The sequence below is a fragment of the Homarus americanus genome, unplaced genomic scaffold (assembly GCF_018991925.1).
Source record: "Homarus americanus isolate GMGI-L3 unplaced genomic scaffold, GMGI_Hamer_2.0 scaffold43545, whole genome shotgun sequence".
Taxonomy (NCBI): domain Eukaryota; kingdom Metazoa; phylum Arthropoda; class Malacostraca; order Decapoda; family Nephropidae; genus Homarus; species Homarus americanus.
The window spans coordinates 3908-22664 of record NW_024731340.1 but is presented as its reverse complement, the minus strand read 5'-3'; the positions used below and the strand labels follow the sequence as shown (position 1 = coordinate 22664).

The window sequence follows — 18757 nt, the reverse complement described above, 5'->3', positions numbered from 1 at the left end:
CACAAAATGTCATGAAGTATGATTATATGGGTAATTTCAAAGTCAACATAAGCGAGACCCAAGTCAGAACACCAAGGGAAATGCATTTTGTCATCAGTGTACTTAAACAGGAACCATCCATCAACCCAACACTGACCATGGCAATTAATAAGTGACAGTTTATGGAGACTTAACTAGGCTTTAGAATGTTTTACTGAAATATTAATGATCTAAGTGCATGAAACTGAAAATGGGATATGGATGTGATAAAGGAGAAAAAGAGGATATGGCAATACCTTAACAGTGACCTGTGGCAGGAAGTGCGGGTTCCTGAGCCTAGTGGTGATGTACAAGCGGAAGTTGTTGTGGTACTCTGTCACCACCTCCCCCACCCGCACATGATCCACACCCTGCTGTTTAAACGTCTGCCTCAGTAGCACTGGATCTTCAGGTAGTACCAAAATATAATGAATTTAATTTGCATATCTCTCCCATGAGAATCTATTCAACAACCTTTTTCTGTTTGCCATAAAATGCTATGTATTGTTTAATGGCAGTAGTTGTAACATATTAATGGAATTAACAACACTATGGGGAGAGTAGTAGTTGTAGTACTACAGTACACAAGTGATAATGATAACATTATTAACAAACCATAATGATAAAATATCAGAAGTAACATTATTCCCTCAGTACCTTTTGTTCATCATCCTTTTAAGGGTACACATTAGATGCTTCATAAACAAAATTGTCTCACAATAACACTTCCAGACAGCAGGAACACAAAAGGTGGTTTTGAATACATCCTACCAAGTATGGGGTCCAGTTCTTCACCTACGCCTTCAATAAGCAGCGGAAGGCCCTTCTGAAGTGCTTCCTCCAGCACTCTGGTGAAAGATTGGTCAGTCTGCCTTACCACCCGAAGACCATTTTCCTTCTCCATGTTCACCACCCACTTGTTGGCCTGACCTGGAGGTGACAGTGGATGCAACTATACACACAATCATCAAAGAATAATTCCCCTAAATTATGAAAAATTGGATTTTCAGAAAAAATCCTCTGAACTCTGGCAATCTTTAGTTACAAGACTGCCAAGTATGAATGTTGTGCAATACTACCTTCTACTACCCTGAAAGAAATCATAAAAGTCCCCTTACCCCCCTTCCCCCATAGTTGGTTTTTGGTGATTATCATTTTCTGTTGTCATCAAAATAGTGTTATAAGCGAATGACAGCATGTTTTATTGTTATACTGTATATTGTATTTTTGAATGAAACTAAGAATAGATTCTTCTGACACCTAACAACCAGACTGGTGTGTTCTGAGGGGAGGAATCTATTTAGTGTTGGTCCAGGGTGGAAGATTGTGTGTGCATGTAACAGAGTAAAAAAAAATAAGAAAATTATGTACTATGTCTACCCAAAAAAATTGGATAACTGAATGGTTAGAGCCCCCATATATTCTGAGTTATTAAGGGTTTACTGTAATGAAATATCACCATTCCATGCTCTATATCACTAAAAACACTACTAATTTCCATTTTTTTTGGGGGGCTGTACTGTATTGTATTTCAATTAAAAAGAAAATATTATTAAAAAATATTAATAGAAGCAAATTCTCAACTGAATTTGTAAAAATTTTAATGGAAACACTGTTGAATTAGTCTAAGTAATGTATTTAAATTTAATAAATATCGATCCATAAATGAAAAAAAAAAAAAAAAAAAGGATTCTATCAGGACTATGGCCTTAAAATTTGGGCATTCTTTTTCACTAACTTCAAAGATTTTATTATACTGTATTTATCTACTTTACTATTGACAAAACAACCCTGGACAGTAAGATGGTATTACAAGCAATTTAAAAATCTACAGAGGAAACTGGAGGTAGTGTACCTGTAGGTTGTGGGTACTGTGGAAGACCTGGTTGTGTGGTAGACTTGGTTCTGTTGTTAGGGTGAGTGTGTTGTGAGGGTGAGTGTGTTGTTAGGGTGAGTGTGTTGTTAAGGTAAAGGGGGTTGTTAGAGCAAGTGTATTGTTAGAGTGAGTGTGTTGTTAGAGTAAGTATGTTGTTAGAGCAAGCGTACAGTATCGTAAAAGTGAGTACGGTGATAAACTTACCCTGGAGGTCTATCATGAGTGGCCAGCGGCGTGAGTGAGCGACAATGATGGCATTGTCAACTGAGAAAGTGTCAAAAGGCAGCCCTGCCAGCTGCCAGGTGCAGCTTTGTACAGGGTCACCCAGAGTGTCATACAGGACAAATTTCACACTACATGAGATTCCTAGTTCCTGACACTTTTGATGCCAGTTCTGAAGGCAAGTCTGCAGAAATAATTAGGTTAAGCAACTCAAAATGATATTCTCATAAGCCGGAACAATTGGTGCAGAGCACTTCTGGGGGATGAGAGATTTCCGGGTAACCAGACGACTTTCTTAAACCCGGAAAAATTCCTTATCTCCGGAATCGTTTCCGATTACTGGGAAAAGTTTCCGCGTTTTTAAACTAGACATCTTGCACAGACGGACACTAGCCCACTTCTGGGTGATGGGGATGTTTTCAGGAGTCTAAATTACCGGAGTCCGAAAATGCAGTTCTAATGAAGCTAGAAGCTCCATTTCTTTACTATAATAATCCAGAATAGTTTATCTAAAAGTTTGGTTAAATAAACATATTTAAAAATTACAAATCTATAGGATATGGGTGTGAATGCAGCCATGTGTCACAGCAAAGACTTATTTTTCACTCCCATGTCAGGTGGAGGTGGGGGATTAGTAGTCTCATATTACTGACCTTCTGATGGAATGTCAGGTCACCTGTTCTAAGATCAGCTGTTGAGGAGCTTATCGCTTGGCACACTGGTGCATGCTACACTCCTTTCCACTCCATATCTCTAATCATCCACACATTTCTGCTTTCTCAGACCACATTTTAAAATGCTATGTAATGAACTGTAATGTTGAAGGGATACAACTTTGCTCATTGAGTCAAGTCAGGTCCCCTTTCAAAATACTTTAGCTTTCGTTTTTATTCAAGACATTTTTAGAAATGTTCTCGATTTTCAACCTCAGAAAATTTGTTCCCAAAGCCCATTTTTTTTTTTAAATTCCGGCTTTGGGAATGATATTCCGAGCAAATTTCAATCCAGGATACTGGAAAGTTCCGTGTTTGAGGGATTCCTGCTAACGGAGACATTACTGTACATGTACTGTTTTTTAAATAAACGTTTGCTTTGGGCTTAATATCTTCTATTATTATTAACTATACTAAAGGAAGAAACTGGACAAAGAAATAAACAAAATTAAACTCCCCAAGATTCATGTGTCCTTTCTCAAAGGGATTTGGCAAATGTTGCAAAGATGCAAAAGACAAAGCTAAACAGTTTAGTAAATAAACTAAAGATCAGCCCAATAATCTCTCCCAATAACTCAAATCAAACATTCTTACCAATCTAAACCTAACTTACTTCAAAAACATTGTCTAAATTAATTTGGCTTATGTTAGATGCTTTGGTAAAAAAGATCCTACATAACATTTTACCACTGGAAGGCATACTGTACCTCCCTATAGTCGACAGTAAAAGCTCCAAGGTAGGCCACGATGGCAGCAGCGATCAGCACGTCACCCACAATGTTCTCCAAACTCTCGCTCAACTGCTGAGCTTCGTTGCTCCACCTGAGGGCAGTTTGGGTATTACCCGGATTAATGAAGTTTTAAAATGTTGGAAGAGCCTGTGGTGGTGGCCCTGGTTGAGGAATGAAGTGAAAGGATCAAACTTAATTGTTTCCACCAGAGATGAGGACAAAAATCTCAATTATTGGAATAAGATGGTAGAGAAGGATGAATAAGAGGAATGAAACAGGAGATTCTTTTAAAAATTACCTCAGTCTCAGAGGTGATAATAGGGAAGTGCTTTACAGGTCACCCCTTACCTGTCTCGCTCTCCACCCAGACCACCTATGAGCCTCTCGGAGCGGTCCCTCTTCTGTTCACACCTAACAATCGAATCCTCCAGGTCCTTCTTCTCCTTCTGCTTCTTGGTGAACTCATCATTAAGAGCTTGAAGTTTATCTGTCACCTGAAATGGGATAAGAAAGAATTACTTGGCGATAATTCTTATTTCTGTGTTATTCAAGCATACAGTACAGTAGTACCCCGATTTACGTGGTCAATTGAACCCACAGGGTACCACGTTAAGTGAAATCCGCGTAAATGGAACAACAGAACATATGGGATTAATTCCAATAGAGACTGGCCTGACCCCCAAACTCCACTTTTTCCGACACAATACCTACGTTGTAGTAAAAATGACATCTAAATTTTATGATGGTATGCTCACACAATTAATATTTAAGAGAAATACAGTCGCCAGGTTAATGTCCATTCAAATAATAGACTCAAATCCCACCCCCCCCCCTCTTCCCAGCTCACTGGCCCCTACCTCTCTGAGAAATGATTGGGTGAAACACTAGATTTTAACGTTTAGTAATAAATAATACCTCAGACTAAAGTTAGGATAATATAATTGACATTTTTGGATTCCTTGCAGGTCAGGGAATATTTTGAATGTAAACTTCATATATTTTGCACAAAAGATAAAATACTTGCTTTGTGTAAACCAAATTATTACATTAGATCTAAAATTTGTATGTCTAATGCAAAATCCATGATGTTTATATTCAAAATGATCATCATATTGTAAGAATTCCAGCAATGGAAATTATATTCTGGTCCAGTAATTTGTATGAATTTTATGAGCTAAAACAAATATCTTCAGTTAATAAAAAAAAAATATTCTTCACGACTCTATCTGTCAATCAAAGTACCCCAACTTGCCTCCCCCTCCTCTTCCAACCGCGCCAGATGGTCAGTCGGTCCCACCCCCCACCTTCCCTCCCTACCAGAAAAATGTTGGGTGAAAAAACTAATTTTAACTTTTAGTAACAAATAATACCTCAGACTAAAGTTAGGATAATATAATTGACATTGCTGGAATCCTTGTAAGACCAGGAACATTTTGAATATAAATGTCATATATTTTGCACAAAAGATAACATATTCACTCAGAGTAAACATTACATCTAAAATTTGTATGTCTAATGCAAAATCTATGATGTTTATATTCAAAATAATCATCAAATTGTAAGAATTCCAGCAATGTAAATTATATTCTGGCCGGGTAATTTGTATGAATTTTATGAGCTAAATAAAAAAAAAATTATACTTCACGCGTATGTGGGTAGATGAACAGCGTAAAGTGAAAGTTCGGTTCTGGCGAGGCACCGCGTATATTAGAATCACGTAAAGTGAAACCGCGTAAAGCGGGGTACAACTGTACTGTAGTTCAGCTACGTATACAGGGGGTCCCCCGGTTACGAACAGGTTCCATTCCCGAGGACATTCTTAAGTCAGATGTGTACGTAAAACGGAACACATGCTATGTGCATACCGTACTTACAGAACAATGTACTTACAGAACAATGTTTAAAATCCCACTATATCATAGCCTAAGTTCTTATATACATCTAAAACCACTTAATTTAAGAGAAAAGAAGAAATAGAATGACAAAATGCAGTAAATGAAAGTAAAAAATAAGTCATCGGGTAAATAAAGTACAATACTACTGTAAATTTCAAGTTTAACCCAGTTCGTATTGGCGGGCATTCGTAAGTCGGGGTTCTCTGTACAGTATATGGCCTATATCATAAGCTCAGCTTCATTATTTTGATAACTTCAGTATAATTATAATCTTTAAAAATTCTAACCTAATCTAATTTAGGTTAGGTTAGGATTGTTCGAGAAATATGAAAAAAAGAAGCCATTTTTAATATTTGCACTAATTTCTATGGCCATATAACAAGAACAAAAGGCTATTCTGATTACACATGATTGTCTGCTGTGTTGTAAGGATAGTGTGTGTATCTTTAAAATAATAACACAAATATACACATGCTTTTGCCAAATAGGGATAACTTTTTATTTTAATTACTCTAACTTAATGGAAATTAATTCATATATAGAGAAATTCAATGCCAAAGCCTAGTAATAATCTGAGTATGTGTAGCTACCATCTTCAAGTCTCAGATCTGAAAAGCTCTTATGTGTCTTTAATTTCAATTTTGAAAAGATTTGAATTGGCCTTAATTGTAATCCACATCTGAAACTCTTTTTCTGTTCTTCTACACTCGGATTTGTCTTGGTACCTGTACCAAGCATACAACTTTATGCCTTGCTTGTCATTTGTAGCATCCCATTTCTTGAAACTCTGAGATTTCATCTAAATTTTTTAATTTGCCGCATGTTTGAGTAATATTCATACATAGCAAATAAATCCATATAAAAATGTCAAGAATACCCAGTTCTGCCTTGCTTTAATGCCAAATTTAATGTATGTATAGATATAATTGCTTGAAAACATTAACTTTCAAGATGTGAGTGGAAAAATTAATGAAATAAAGAATATTTACCATCAAAGTCACAAACAAATTAAGATTTTTGGAGAACACATTCATCCCTTCTCTTTTCACTAAGTATTATGCATATCAAGACAATGACAACAAATATTTAAAGTAATGGACAATAAGGATCCTTTCTAAAGAGGAGGATAAAGTGTAAACACCACATATTTGCATAAAGGTGAAGCTTAAAACAAACATTATGAGAAGGCAGTGTGCTTAGCGGAAGAGCCGCTCAGCTGAACTGATTGATCTTTTATAGTACTGTACTGTACTGTATTTACCACAAAAATAACCACTTTCGTTTAGATCACCCCTGTGCTCTCCTCACCCGAATTGACTAATGCCATGAGGTTGGGATGGATGTGTTGCGAGTGTGGCAAAATACAGTATGCCTAGTTGCAACATTGAGTCATGATTTCTACTCCTTGGCTTATATCTTCACTGTTCCCCTCACATAATATGATAATTTTTATCATTTATGTATAATTTATAAAACAGTGATAAGTGTATCAGTTACAAGTTTATTGCTTCACACTAACATTTTTTACATTATGAAGTGGCAAAAACATGTCAAACCCAAACCCAAAGGCATTTTACCGCTATGCAAAGTCGAAATTATAAAAGCGAGTAGGAGTATCAGACCTGAGGCTTGAAGATGGTAGTTACGCAGATTATGACCAGGATAAAGCTGAGGCATTGAACAGTTTCTTTTCCTCGGTGTTCACAAGAGAGGATGCGATTAACCTTCCTGCGTTTGAGGACAGACAGTTCGACACAGCACTGACCCACATTGTGTTCACAGAAGAGGGTATTAGAAATAAACTGTCAAAGCTAAAGGTCCATAAGAGTCCCGGCTCTGACATGGCGCATCCTAGAGTGCTAAGAGTGTTGTGCAATGAGCTTGCCGAGCCCCTGAAGATCCTGTTTTGTAAATGCCTGGATGAACAAAAGGTCCCCAGTGATTGGAAAGTGGCTTATGCGAGTCCTATCTTCAAGAAGGGCGATCGTCACTCCACGAACAACTACAGACCGGTGAGCCTGACCAACATAATGTGTAAAGTACTTGAGAGTATTATCAGAGATGCTGCGATGGAACATCTACTGCGAAACAACCTTGTAAAGGATTGCCAACAGGGTGGTAATATCGACAATATATATACCTAGATTTTGCCAAGGCTTTTGACAGTGTACCCCACGAAAGGCTGAAAATCAAACTGGAAGGGTACGGAATTCGAGGAAATGTCCAAGCGTGGATAGAAGACTTTCTACATGACTGCAATCAGTGTGTGGTGATTAATGGCACGAAATTATCATCCGTACCTGTCACAAGCGGGGTACCACAGGACAGTGTATTGGGCCTGCTGTTGTTTGTTTGTTTCATAAATGCCATTCCTGATGTTGTACACTCCTCCATACAAATGCTTGCCGATGACGCCAAGTTATTTCGGGAAATCAAGAACCATGCAGAGTATGAAGAGCTGCAGAAGGATCTCTGTGAGCTCTAAGATTGGTTGAAGAAATGGCTGCTGAGATTCAATGTCCCGAAGTGTAAGAGGATGCACCTGGGGCGTACCAACGGTAAGGAGGCATATCATATGTCCCAACGGGATGAAGAAACTGCACCATTTGAGACAATGTGAGAAGGACCTAGGTGTGTATGTTGACAATGAGCTGAAGTTCTCGGGCCAATGCGAGAAGAAGGTAAACCAGGCAAATAAATTATTGGGCCTCATAAGAAGGTCGTTAAGATATCTAGACATTCCGTCCCTCGTAACGATTTTCAAGAGTGAAGTGCTTCCCCATCTGGAGTACTGTCACCCCGTCTGGTCCCCGAGGTATGCTAGGGACTGTCAGTTGGTTGAAAATGTTCAAAGGAGGGCCACCAGACTGGTGCCTGCACTTCGGCTCCTCAACTACCATGAGAGAATGGAGCGCCTGAACTTGCCTAGCTTATACAGGTTATACCTCTCTAGTCTGGCAACCTCGGGACCTGACTGGTGCCGGACCATGGAAATTCACCCTTTTCCTGCATAGATAGTGACATGTGCTTATGCTTGGAAGCACTAGTACCGCTTTCTCTGCATCATGGTCTCTTTGAAGACATATTAAAGGGTTAAATGTCGTATAGTAGCTTCTCAAATTTCGCGAGTTTTTAATTCTTAACGTATTTTATTGGAACACACAAAAAAATAAATAAATAAAAATTTTGACGACGGAAACTTCAATTTCGACGGGTTTGAACGGCCCGCCAACGTGCAGACGACGAGCATAATCGTGTAAACAGCGTCATTCCTCTTATGTACAAAAGATTCATTATTGTTCATTACTGAATGTCTTTTTTATTGAATTAATGTTTATGTGTGCAAAATGAGCAATACAATTCATTAATAATATGTAGAATATTAAAACACATGAGGAAATGACACAGCATTGTTTTCGTTGATTACAAAACCAGTGACTGACTGGTTCTACATATAAAACTGAAGAAAATAAGACTTTGGTTGTACCTGTAGTAAAATTAATATGGTTGTTTTAAGTAATGTTATTTAATGTTAATAAATGGAACAATAGAAGTAGCTAACGATAATGGTAAAGAAAAGAGAGAGATCGCGTATGTAAGTGCGCATGCGCACACGTGAAAACATATCGTCATTACTTTACATAATAATATGAAAGCAACACTTATTTACTGTTCATATATATTTTAATGTTTCTGAATTTGCTTTTATTGAATTAATGTTTGTGTGTGCAAAATTAACAATTCAATTTGTTAATAATACGTGGAATATTAGAGGAGACGAGACGGCTGCCGGCATTGTTTATGTTAAAGCTTACAAAACCAGTGACTGATTGGTTCTACATATAAAACTGAAGAAAATAAGACCCTGAGTTTATCTGTAGTAAAATGAATGTAAAAAAATGAATATGGTTGTTTGAAGTACCTGTAATGTTATTTAATGTTAATCTATGGAACAATATAAGTAGCTCACCATTAATGGTAAAAAAAAAAGTGAGACTGCGCGTATGTAAGTGCGCACATGTGAAAACATATCTCATTACTCTACATAAGAATATGAAAGCAACATTTATTTACTGCTCATATGTTGTCCTCTGTATAGACAAGCAGAGAGAGAGAGAGAGAGAGCAGCCGAACTGCCGGATGTAAACAAACCTTAATTTCCACCGGCTTTGTTTTTTTTTTAAGGGGATTAGCCCACCTGTGCATAAATCACTGACCCACATTGGGGCCTGAGGGGCAAAAATTTAATACTCCTGTAATAATAATAATAATTCAGATAAAAAAAAAAAGAAAAAAAAAGAAAGCTGCCTATCTACCTATTGGACAAACTAAAATCGTTCCGGACCACGGGAGTTTCTGGACCACAGAATGCCGGACTAGAGAGGTACAACCTGTACTACAGACGGGTAAGGGGTGACCTAATTGAGGTGTAGTATAAGCATCTCAAGGGGTACTACTCAGTCGAGTGTTCTTACTTGGAGCTGGCAGACGCTCGCCTAACAAGGGGTCACAGCTCAAGACTGAAGAAGCCGCAAGTCCAGAAAACTGTGAGGGCAAACTTTTTCGGAGTGAGAGTTGTGAACTCTTGGAACATTCTACCAGATCACACTCACCGCTGCAATACCTAGCATCTGTGTGCACTTTTTCAAGTAACACTGTGTTCTTGCATACGTGAGAAAGTCTCTGGGCATATTTGTTAGCCTGTGATGTGGGCAGCAAACTTGGGAAATGTTGAGGAGGGACTGGATGGATGTGTATGGGTGTAGTGGTGGTTGGGTTAGTAAACAAAGCATTTTGGAGGGACAGAGGTTGCTGATACAGGCTAATGTGTCTTGAGAGGTTACCATGTGCCATATTTTAAATATATTAATCCTTCTGGACCATTTCAGATGCTGTGGGAAATTTAAAAAGTCAAATTCATTGATCTACGTAATGGACTGCTCAGAGATGGTCACTCACGTACATGGATCTAGGAATATGACAAGTAAAGGGTTAACTAAAAAACTTTTGTTTCACAACACCTGAGCAGACTCATACATATATTACAGGTAGATGAACATATACTGTAGAAGGAATAGTAGTCTTCATAATATAATGATGACTAAGTCTACCATACAGTAATTCTATATGTTGAAATGGTTCTACATGCAATGTCTTTTATTTCACACATTATCTTTCTCGGTTCACACATTACCTCTCTGAGTTCTTTCCTCTTTTCCTCTAGCTTTTCATTCTGGAGGGCCAGTTCATGGTTGGCAGCCTCCAAAGCTTGTTTCTTGGGGGCGACAATCTTTATGACTTGATCATAGACAACCATGGCCCTCACCCATCGGCAGAGGCCCTCACAAGCCATTGATACCATACGTATCTTCTTTGGGTCAAAATCCGGGTGAGAGTAGAACCTGGCAGGAAGTAGAAAGTCCCTAAGTCATCCACTTCAGTACTCACACAGTTTTATGTGTCACTCAAGTCTTCTTTAAAGATAAAAGAGGGATTTTATTTTTTGTGATTTCTTGTGAAACAATAGTATGTATTTACCTGAGCATAAGATACATATGCATGAATAAGTAAATTAATGGATAAGTACATTTTAAAATGTCTCAACATTTATTTCCTTTACTTTTTGTGAGTTTATAATAGGTTTCAGGGTTAAAGTGGAAGAACACTCATTTCTAAATGTGACAGTAGGTAGTGTGACTTACACAGTTATTACTGTGTGTGTCATTCTCAAGGCGTCCATATTCAACAGCACTGTTCCAGCAACCAAGATTTTCAACTGTTATTTTACATTTTCATGGGGTTAAGGAAAATATACTGGTATAGCAAGAAAATATTCCAAGATGTAATCCGTCCTGAATAACCATGCACACTCTTGAGTGCAAGCATCAGGTAGCTACATGTTAGTACAGTACTGAGACAGTAGTAATGATGATAATTTTTTACAGCATTTTATTTGTTCAATAGTATGAGTTTATTCATATCGGTCTGTCTGTCTCGACACCACTCTGATAGCCTCTGTCTTGGTCATACTTAATGGCAAAGATGAATTATCTAATGAATACCATATCACGGAAATAATGTTTGAACTTACTTGTTGCGGACGTGAGTGATAATCTTTGTGGGAATGTTTTCTTTGTCATAGTGCAGCAGGTTCTGGAGGAACTTCATATCCCCCAACAGCTTCTGAGATGGTGCCCAATAGTCCTCAATCATTTTTCCTGAGCCATTAGGGTCTGGCTTCCTCTCTGGCTTGAGGTCCAGCATTACACACACAGCTTCCATTACCTGACATAAAGCATAATATTGAACTGTATAGTGCAGCATTGTTATTTTGGGTATTTTTACAGCTCTAGTAAAACATGAACACAAACATTGCATTAGAGAACTGGGTGATGAGAAACTTTACTGACCTGGGTGATGAAAAACATGAGTTGGATGATGAGAAACACTGCATTACTGAGCTGGGTTAAGTTGTGTTAGGTCAGGTCATCTTAAGTTAGACTATGCTATCTTAAGTTACGTTATGCTAGGTTTGGTTAAAGTTATGTTAGGTTAGGTTAGGATAAAAATTACACAGAAGTCTATGACGATGACACATGGCTTCACTCTGCCTTGTTGATGGTATTTCTCATCACCCACTAGAACTAATGTAGTGTTTCTCATCACCCACTAGAACTATGTTTCTCATCACCCACTAGAACTAATGTAGTGTTTCTCATCACCCACTAGAACTATGTTTCTCATCACCCACTAGAACTAATGTAGTGTTTCTCATCACCCACTAGAACTAATGTAGTGTTTCTCATCACCCACTAGAACTATGTTTCTCATCACCCACTAGAATTGAAGTAGTGTTTCTTATCACCCACTAGAAATATGTTTCTCATCACACACTAGAATTGATGTTATGTTTCTCATAACCCACTAGAATTGAGGCGCTCAGCATTAGAGGGGGGTGAAGTGACACTCTGGCCAAAATGCGTTTTTTGATGGATATCACTATTTTCACCCGTTGGATGTAACGCTCTAGCTAGAATAGAAATATGGTAGAAAGTCCTTCAAAATTAGGGGTGATTTTGCCTCAGGCCTGGAGCTACGTATCTGGCTGTGCGCTCAGTCAAAGAAGGTGGCAACTTCCAGTTCAGAGCGAGAGGAGCGCGAGCCAATGACAGCGCGCCTCCCTCGGACCATACCCCTGAGGTAGCCAATCACAATGGATTTCCCCTTGCTATGTCACAGCTCCTCGGCCAATCCGCGCGCCCAGATGCTGCCTCCTTGTTAGTTTTGGTGCATTGTATAGCATAAGGAGGTTCAGTGTACTTTCTATGGCTATTTTTGATAACTTTTCGGCGTAACAATGATGTTATTCATCCACGGGTGTGTAAAATGCTGTGCAACATCTGCCCGATATTGGAGCAAGAGTTGAGTGAGGCCAGGCCTTCTGGTATAGGTTCAGGAGCACATTATTCCTGAACGTGTGTTTAGTGATGACAGTGCTCACGTGGACATCCTAGGAATGCTTGGTGATAGTGATAGTGATTTTGGTATACTCATCATACAAAAAGTGACTGCTATGCATCACAAGACCTTTTTGTAGACTATGTTCCGGTACAGAGTTACGTGACATGCACTGACAGCAATAATGATGATGAAAGTGAAGATGAAAATGATGAAAGTGAGTCTAATGGTAACAGAGTGACACTAATGTATCACAACAAGAACATACAGACTGTGAGGAGGTAGAAATGGACAGTGACGAGGCATGCATTGACCTTGATAGTGATGAAAGTGTGCCTGAACCAACGAATGCTAATGAAAGTGAGCCCATAACTCAATCTTATTATGAAACTGAACTGTTGCTGGCATCAAAAATCAATGATTTAGTTCATGAAGAATCTGTGTGGCGATTTTTAGAGAGGGCAGAAAAAGACTTTGATCAGTACATGATTGATTATGAAGAGGCCATTTAAGTTAAACGCACTCCTCAGGATTTACGTAACTTCAAGTTACTACGATATTCAGGGATAATAAAACGAAGGAACTAAACAAAGTAAGATTGTAATACTATTATCAGAATACTCTCTTAACCAAAGAATATGCAAACTTTCTAAGCCTTTGTATTCGTCTGTTAATTACGTTGGGGGGGGGTTCATGGTAGGGGGTGGGATGAGTGTAGTGGTGTTTCCTCATTATTACACACTATTAAACTTAACAATATTATAAATCTTTGGCTAATAATAGGGACGGAAAGATAAATACTAATAGGCAAATGAGTTTTTATTATTATTTTTGGGGGGGGGGGGTGGTAAAACGAGTGCTGTTTTTGGTTATCATTAACTTGTTTTACAGTATTAACCCACAAATATTAATAAAAAAAAATTGCAGAAAAATGCGATTATTGTTGGTTTGAAGATCAAACAACTCTACATCACGGGTTATTTTCATTCAACTCGCAATAAATTAATAACTATTCACTGTACTAATTTCCAGTTGTCACAGTTCGCTAGGAGAGGGATTAAGCTGCACGATAAAAAAAAAGAACCCTCTAGCTTAAAAAAAAAGTTATGGTTGTTTGAACCTTGAAAACTTTCAACGTGTTTTTCTCAGCTTTTTGAATTTGGAGCTTCACCCCCTTCTAATGCAGAGTGCCTCAACTGATGTAGTATTTCTCAAAAAGTTTCACTAATGATTAGAAATACAAAAAACAACACAGGGACAAAACTTTTCATATATCTTTAGGAGGGTGTGAGGATCACAGGGTGTGTTAGGAGCACAAAGTGACTTAAGGTCAACAGCTAGAGGATATTAAGGCAAAGTGAAGGTTTGGGGACAGTAGAGTCAGAGTGGAAGATTAGGTAAAACAACAGTGGAGACTTAGGTAGAGTCAGAGTGGAGGTTAAGGTGAGCACTCTTCATAACCAATGTCATCATTTGGTAGGTTATACTCACCAGCTTGACTCCTGAGGGCGGGTTCTTCATGGCCTTGACGACGCGTATGTCATCTTGTTTGAGGGTGTTGAGGGCGTCTGTGGCAGCATTGAGAGCTGATACTGCCTTGGCGAGCTCCTTTTCACAGTCGTCTTTTATGGCCTGTGCATCGGCAAACTTCTTGTTGGCCACCGCCTCGTCTGCCGCCACCAACTGAGAACAAATTTGTTATCAACAACCAAGAAATGAGATATGTTATCACTTTCATCTTTTTTTTTTACCAAGAGAGGCAGGGTTAACATTAGAAGGGAACATAAAACACGAACACAAAAACAGCAATAACTAGCAAGGTGTTCATGATAGTAACAAGAACCTTGCCAATGACAATATTTTACATCAAGATCACAAAACACTGACTGAATTGTGACTACAACATTGGTTTCATTGTGGTATCTTCAACAACCTTCCATGTTTCACTTATGTTTGTTTTTCTGGGTTTGGGGAATTATACTTGTGTTTGTATCTATGAACAAAATATATAAAAGAATGGGAAGGGTAGCTTCGATGAAACCTGGCAGGCTAAAAGGTTATTTACCTCAGAGAAAATAAATAAATTTGGGCAAGTAAAGCTAAAGAATAGACTGGTGAACTCTAGTGAAACAGTCTTTTTTTTTATCCTCTTCACCACTGATTGGCTCGTTAGGTGCTTGGGCGATCGGTCACGTCTCTGTTACTTTTCCTTTTCTTTTATCCTCTTCACCAAATGATCGTCAAGGGTTGAGTGTAGGCAAAGGAAGAGGTAATTGAAAGCTAGGGTAAATATATTCAAAGTCATGGTCACAGTCACATTCCACTGTATGTGTCTGTTGTCTACACAACTCTTTATTAGAGTTAATGAAACTTGGGACTATAGGTTGCTGTTGATTAAGAGAAATCTAGTCTAATTTTGGAGAAAGCAGGTCAAGGTCACACTTACAGTTCACAGTCAAAGACAATATATTTCACATCTGTTAAATTTGCTAGGTAGATTGAATGATCAATAACCACATAAATTTTTTATGTATGCATGAAATATAAAGGGCTCTTTGAACTTGATTTCTTATATATTTTCTCTTAATTTAAAGAAGTTAGTTGTCTAAACCAACCAATCTATCTAATTTCATTAAAAACAATTAACTCGCTTCGACATATTTTCTACACAACCAAACTCACACATGTAGTGTAGTTATGGCACCTGGGTGGGGGGTTGAGTATTATCTGTAGTACATTTCTGCACTTCAACATACACACTGTACCATCTATTACAGAGTTAGAGATACATCTTTTTGTTATAGAATTATTAATAGTATTAACAGGTAAGTTTGACAAGTGAAAGATAACAGCTTCACACCTCTTGTTTCCTCTCCACTTGGATGGTGTCTTGTTCGATCTTGATCATAAGTGCCTCCGTGTTGGCAGAGGTCTCCACTAGGCGGGGCTGCAGCAGCTTTAGCTCTTCTTGCAGTTCAGTGATCAACAGCTTGGCCTCTTTCAGTTTCTCCAGACCTGTCACATACCTTCAGAGATGAAATGGTTAATGTTTTTGGCACTAAGAATGCATATTCATACATTTAAAATAACTTGGGCACAATATTATTGATTTTCACAAGTAAAATAAAAACAAAATCGAAGTTGGGTCGGGTAATTCTCATAGACTAAAATTCATCAATAGATGTACAGTATAACATTACTAAAGCTGGTGATGAGCTTCCTGAGCTTTACCTGTCCCGTAGTGTGAGGATCTCTGAGCGCTTCTTAAGGAGGAGCTGCTTGAAGGTGAACACGAGCTCCAGGTAGGAGGTGGGTGTCACAATGTCACATAGTACCTCCGCCGCAGCTGCTCATAGAACCTGTAGGAGCACTCATCAAGGTCTCATGTATGTCTGGTTAATTAAGGTATTGGAGGGCTACCAACGTCTCATGTACAGTATGTCTTATGGTTTTAATGAGGTCTTGGAAGCCCACCAGGTTCTCATGGGTTAATTAATGTCTTGAACCCCTGGGCTTCAAGTCAAGTCATATGGTGTGCATCTATAGAGCTTCAGGTCACCTCATATGAAATTTTGACATTTAGTGGGCCTATTTGAATATAAAATGCACTAAACTAACTCAGAATAATGGGATAAACTCTCCTGTCTCATGTGGTGACATGCGAACTTCACATGCTACCACCTACAATGCCTTAGTACCAATCGCGTCTCAAGATGCAGAGGTCACGTCGATCACACTTGCCCAAGCCCAGCACCTCCATTCCCAGCTCCCAAGCATGCCAGATAAGTGGTCCTATGCCTGTGCAGTACTATTATTTTCTACATGATCATCATTGGCCAGTCAGAAGTTAAAACACAAACAATCAAACATGGATGTTTTATTGAAGAGAGTTTTCTGACTGTGGTAAACTGTATTTACATAATTAAAAACAAATTTCTAGTATAAAAAGACAGACATCAGTCTATAGATTGCTCAGGTTTGCCTACTTGAGAAACAACTGGATAAATGCTAAAATGAAATCCACACGAAGCAGTCTTTGACCCTTGGTAGTTAAACTGAAAATGATAACATAAGCAAGGTTTGGATGTCCTTGAAACTACCTGTGGGCAAGGTCATCAATGCTGTGGTGGAAATACTTGCAGACAGTGACACAGTGAGCCAACAATGATGCCTCCAGTTTAGTTTCCTGCAGCAGTGATGTGGCCACCATCTCCAAGGCATCATCAGGCCATGCAGTAAACCTGAACAAGAAAAGGTCATAATCTTGTGACTCTACAGAATTATACTGGCATTTGCCATTTAACAGAACTGCATTCTACAGAGTTTTGAAGTTATGGAACTCAAAAACAGAGGATATTAGTCACTAACGATCTACTGTCTTCCTAATAGAAAACGAGCTGTGGTTGCCATACTGACCAGAACGTATAAAAAATTGTCCCAAACACAATATCTGAGAGAGAAACAAAATAAAAGTCACCCGATTTCCTCACCGTGCTAAGATGTATAAATACCCTATATAAAATCCTCGTGGCACTTAGTATTTCAGCTATTACAACAAAAATTTTAGCGGTGCTTTCATTGTGCGTATTTACACCCGATTCGCCAGGCAAGACGATGACGGTAGCAATGCGTGTGATGGAGGGTGTGGGAGGGGGTTTTGAGAATTGCAATTAAATGCCAGGTAGCGACGTGTCCTCGAAACACATCGACCCCATGGTTAACAATACCTTTTTTTTTGGAGGACTGTACATTTCATTCTGCAACCTGGCATTTGTTTGTGTTTTTTGTGTATGTTTTTTGTATATGTGTTTCCATTGTTTTCCTAAGCTTGGCCAGAGGACATTAAGTGCTAGAGGCAGCAGTGGCATTAAGAGAAACAGGAAGGCAATTAATCTGATGTGAAATTACATGACAAGCATTATGTTTCTTGCTGGTAACTGTACTACAGTATTATTTCTATTTATGATTTTATTTGAGTAGCAGGTATTTATTATACTATTTTAGTGCGTATTTACTTGATACATATAGTAGTACTGTATTATATTTTGGGGGGCAAAAATTTTCCCTTTAAGAAGGCAAAATTTTCTTTGGAAACACATTGCCAATTATTATTACAGTATTGTTATTAATGAAATTATTATCATTATTATTATTAGCATTATTATGACAGTATTACTGTACATTATCATTATAATTCTTACTAATCTTATTGTTACTGTATTACTATTATTATAAAGCCCTGCATAAAAAGGATTAGCACTATAGATAATATCAATGAGCTCTCACATAGCACTGAAAGTAAAAACCTGTAAAAAAAATTTTTATTAACTTTCTAAAATCCTATAAGAAGAAACCATTATTGTACCACAACAATATTATACACTACACTACCACAACATTACACACTACGCTACCAGGGACACCTGACAATACACAAGTGAGGGACACCTGGCAACACACTAGTGAGAGGACATCTTCTAACACATGAAGCAGTAGACCCACCAGGACCTACCAGTCTATAGTGCAGCAGTTAATGAGGGAGGGGAACATCCTGAGCCTGGTCCTGAAGGTGTCGCCTATGGGGGACATGGCCACTACCAAGTGCAGGTTGGCCCTCACTCACTCGTTGAAGTAGCCAAACAGTGTCATAGGTGAGGAGTCCATCTTCTTACCCTTATTGGGATATTAATCTGAGGTTACAATATGTATTATATTGGTTGAGGAGTGTGGTCCACATTATAAATATAAGATGACCCAATGAAACAATTATCAGATGAAAGTAGGATACTCTTTCTTGTTGGGATATAAAAATTTTGTATCAATTGAAGATAACTGAAGATTAGT

The 18757-nt window shown here is 38.3% G+C and overlaps 1 protein-coding gene across 1 annotated transcript; it reads right to left on the bottom strand.

Moving 5' to 3' along the window:
* Positions 1-1638: 1638 nt before the first annotated feature.
* Positions 1639-18532, bottom strand: LOC121867590 (dynein axonemal heavy chain 3-like). The gene is made up of 11 exons (XM_042367613.1): positions 18426-18532; positions 17014-17154; positions 16145-16272; positions 15774-15939; positions 14405-14596; positions 11547-11740; positions 10650-10857; positions 3909-4054; positions 3537-3651; positions 2099-2300; positions 1639-1643 (listed from the first exon to the last, which is right to left on the bottom strand). Exons 4-11 carry the CDS (start codon positions 15819-15821, stop codon positions 1639-1641), a joined length of 1110 nt encoding a protein of 369 aa, XP_042223547.1. The 5' UTR covers positions 15822-15939; positions 16145-16272; positions 17014-17154; positions 18426-18532.
* Between the last annotated feature and the right edge of the window lie 225 nt (positions 18533-18757).

What these genes read in the sequence shown, in the direction of transcription:
- LOC121867590 (XM_042367613.1), bottom strand. Translation starts at nt 15,821, where the DNA reads ATGATCAAGATCGAACAAGACACCATCCAAGTGGAGAGGAAACAAGAG. An exon ending in AGAGGAAAGAACTCAGAGAG is followed by an intron (nt 4,055 to 10,649) that starts GTAATGTGTGAA and finishes ATCCCATTTCAG; the next exon opens with GTGACAGATAAACTTCAAGC. An exon ending in TTACTGTCGACTATAGGGAG is followed by an intron (nt 2,301 to 3,536) that starts GTACAGTATGCC and finishes TTATTTCTGCAG; the next exon opens with ACTTGCCTTCAGAACTGGCA.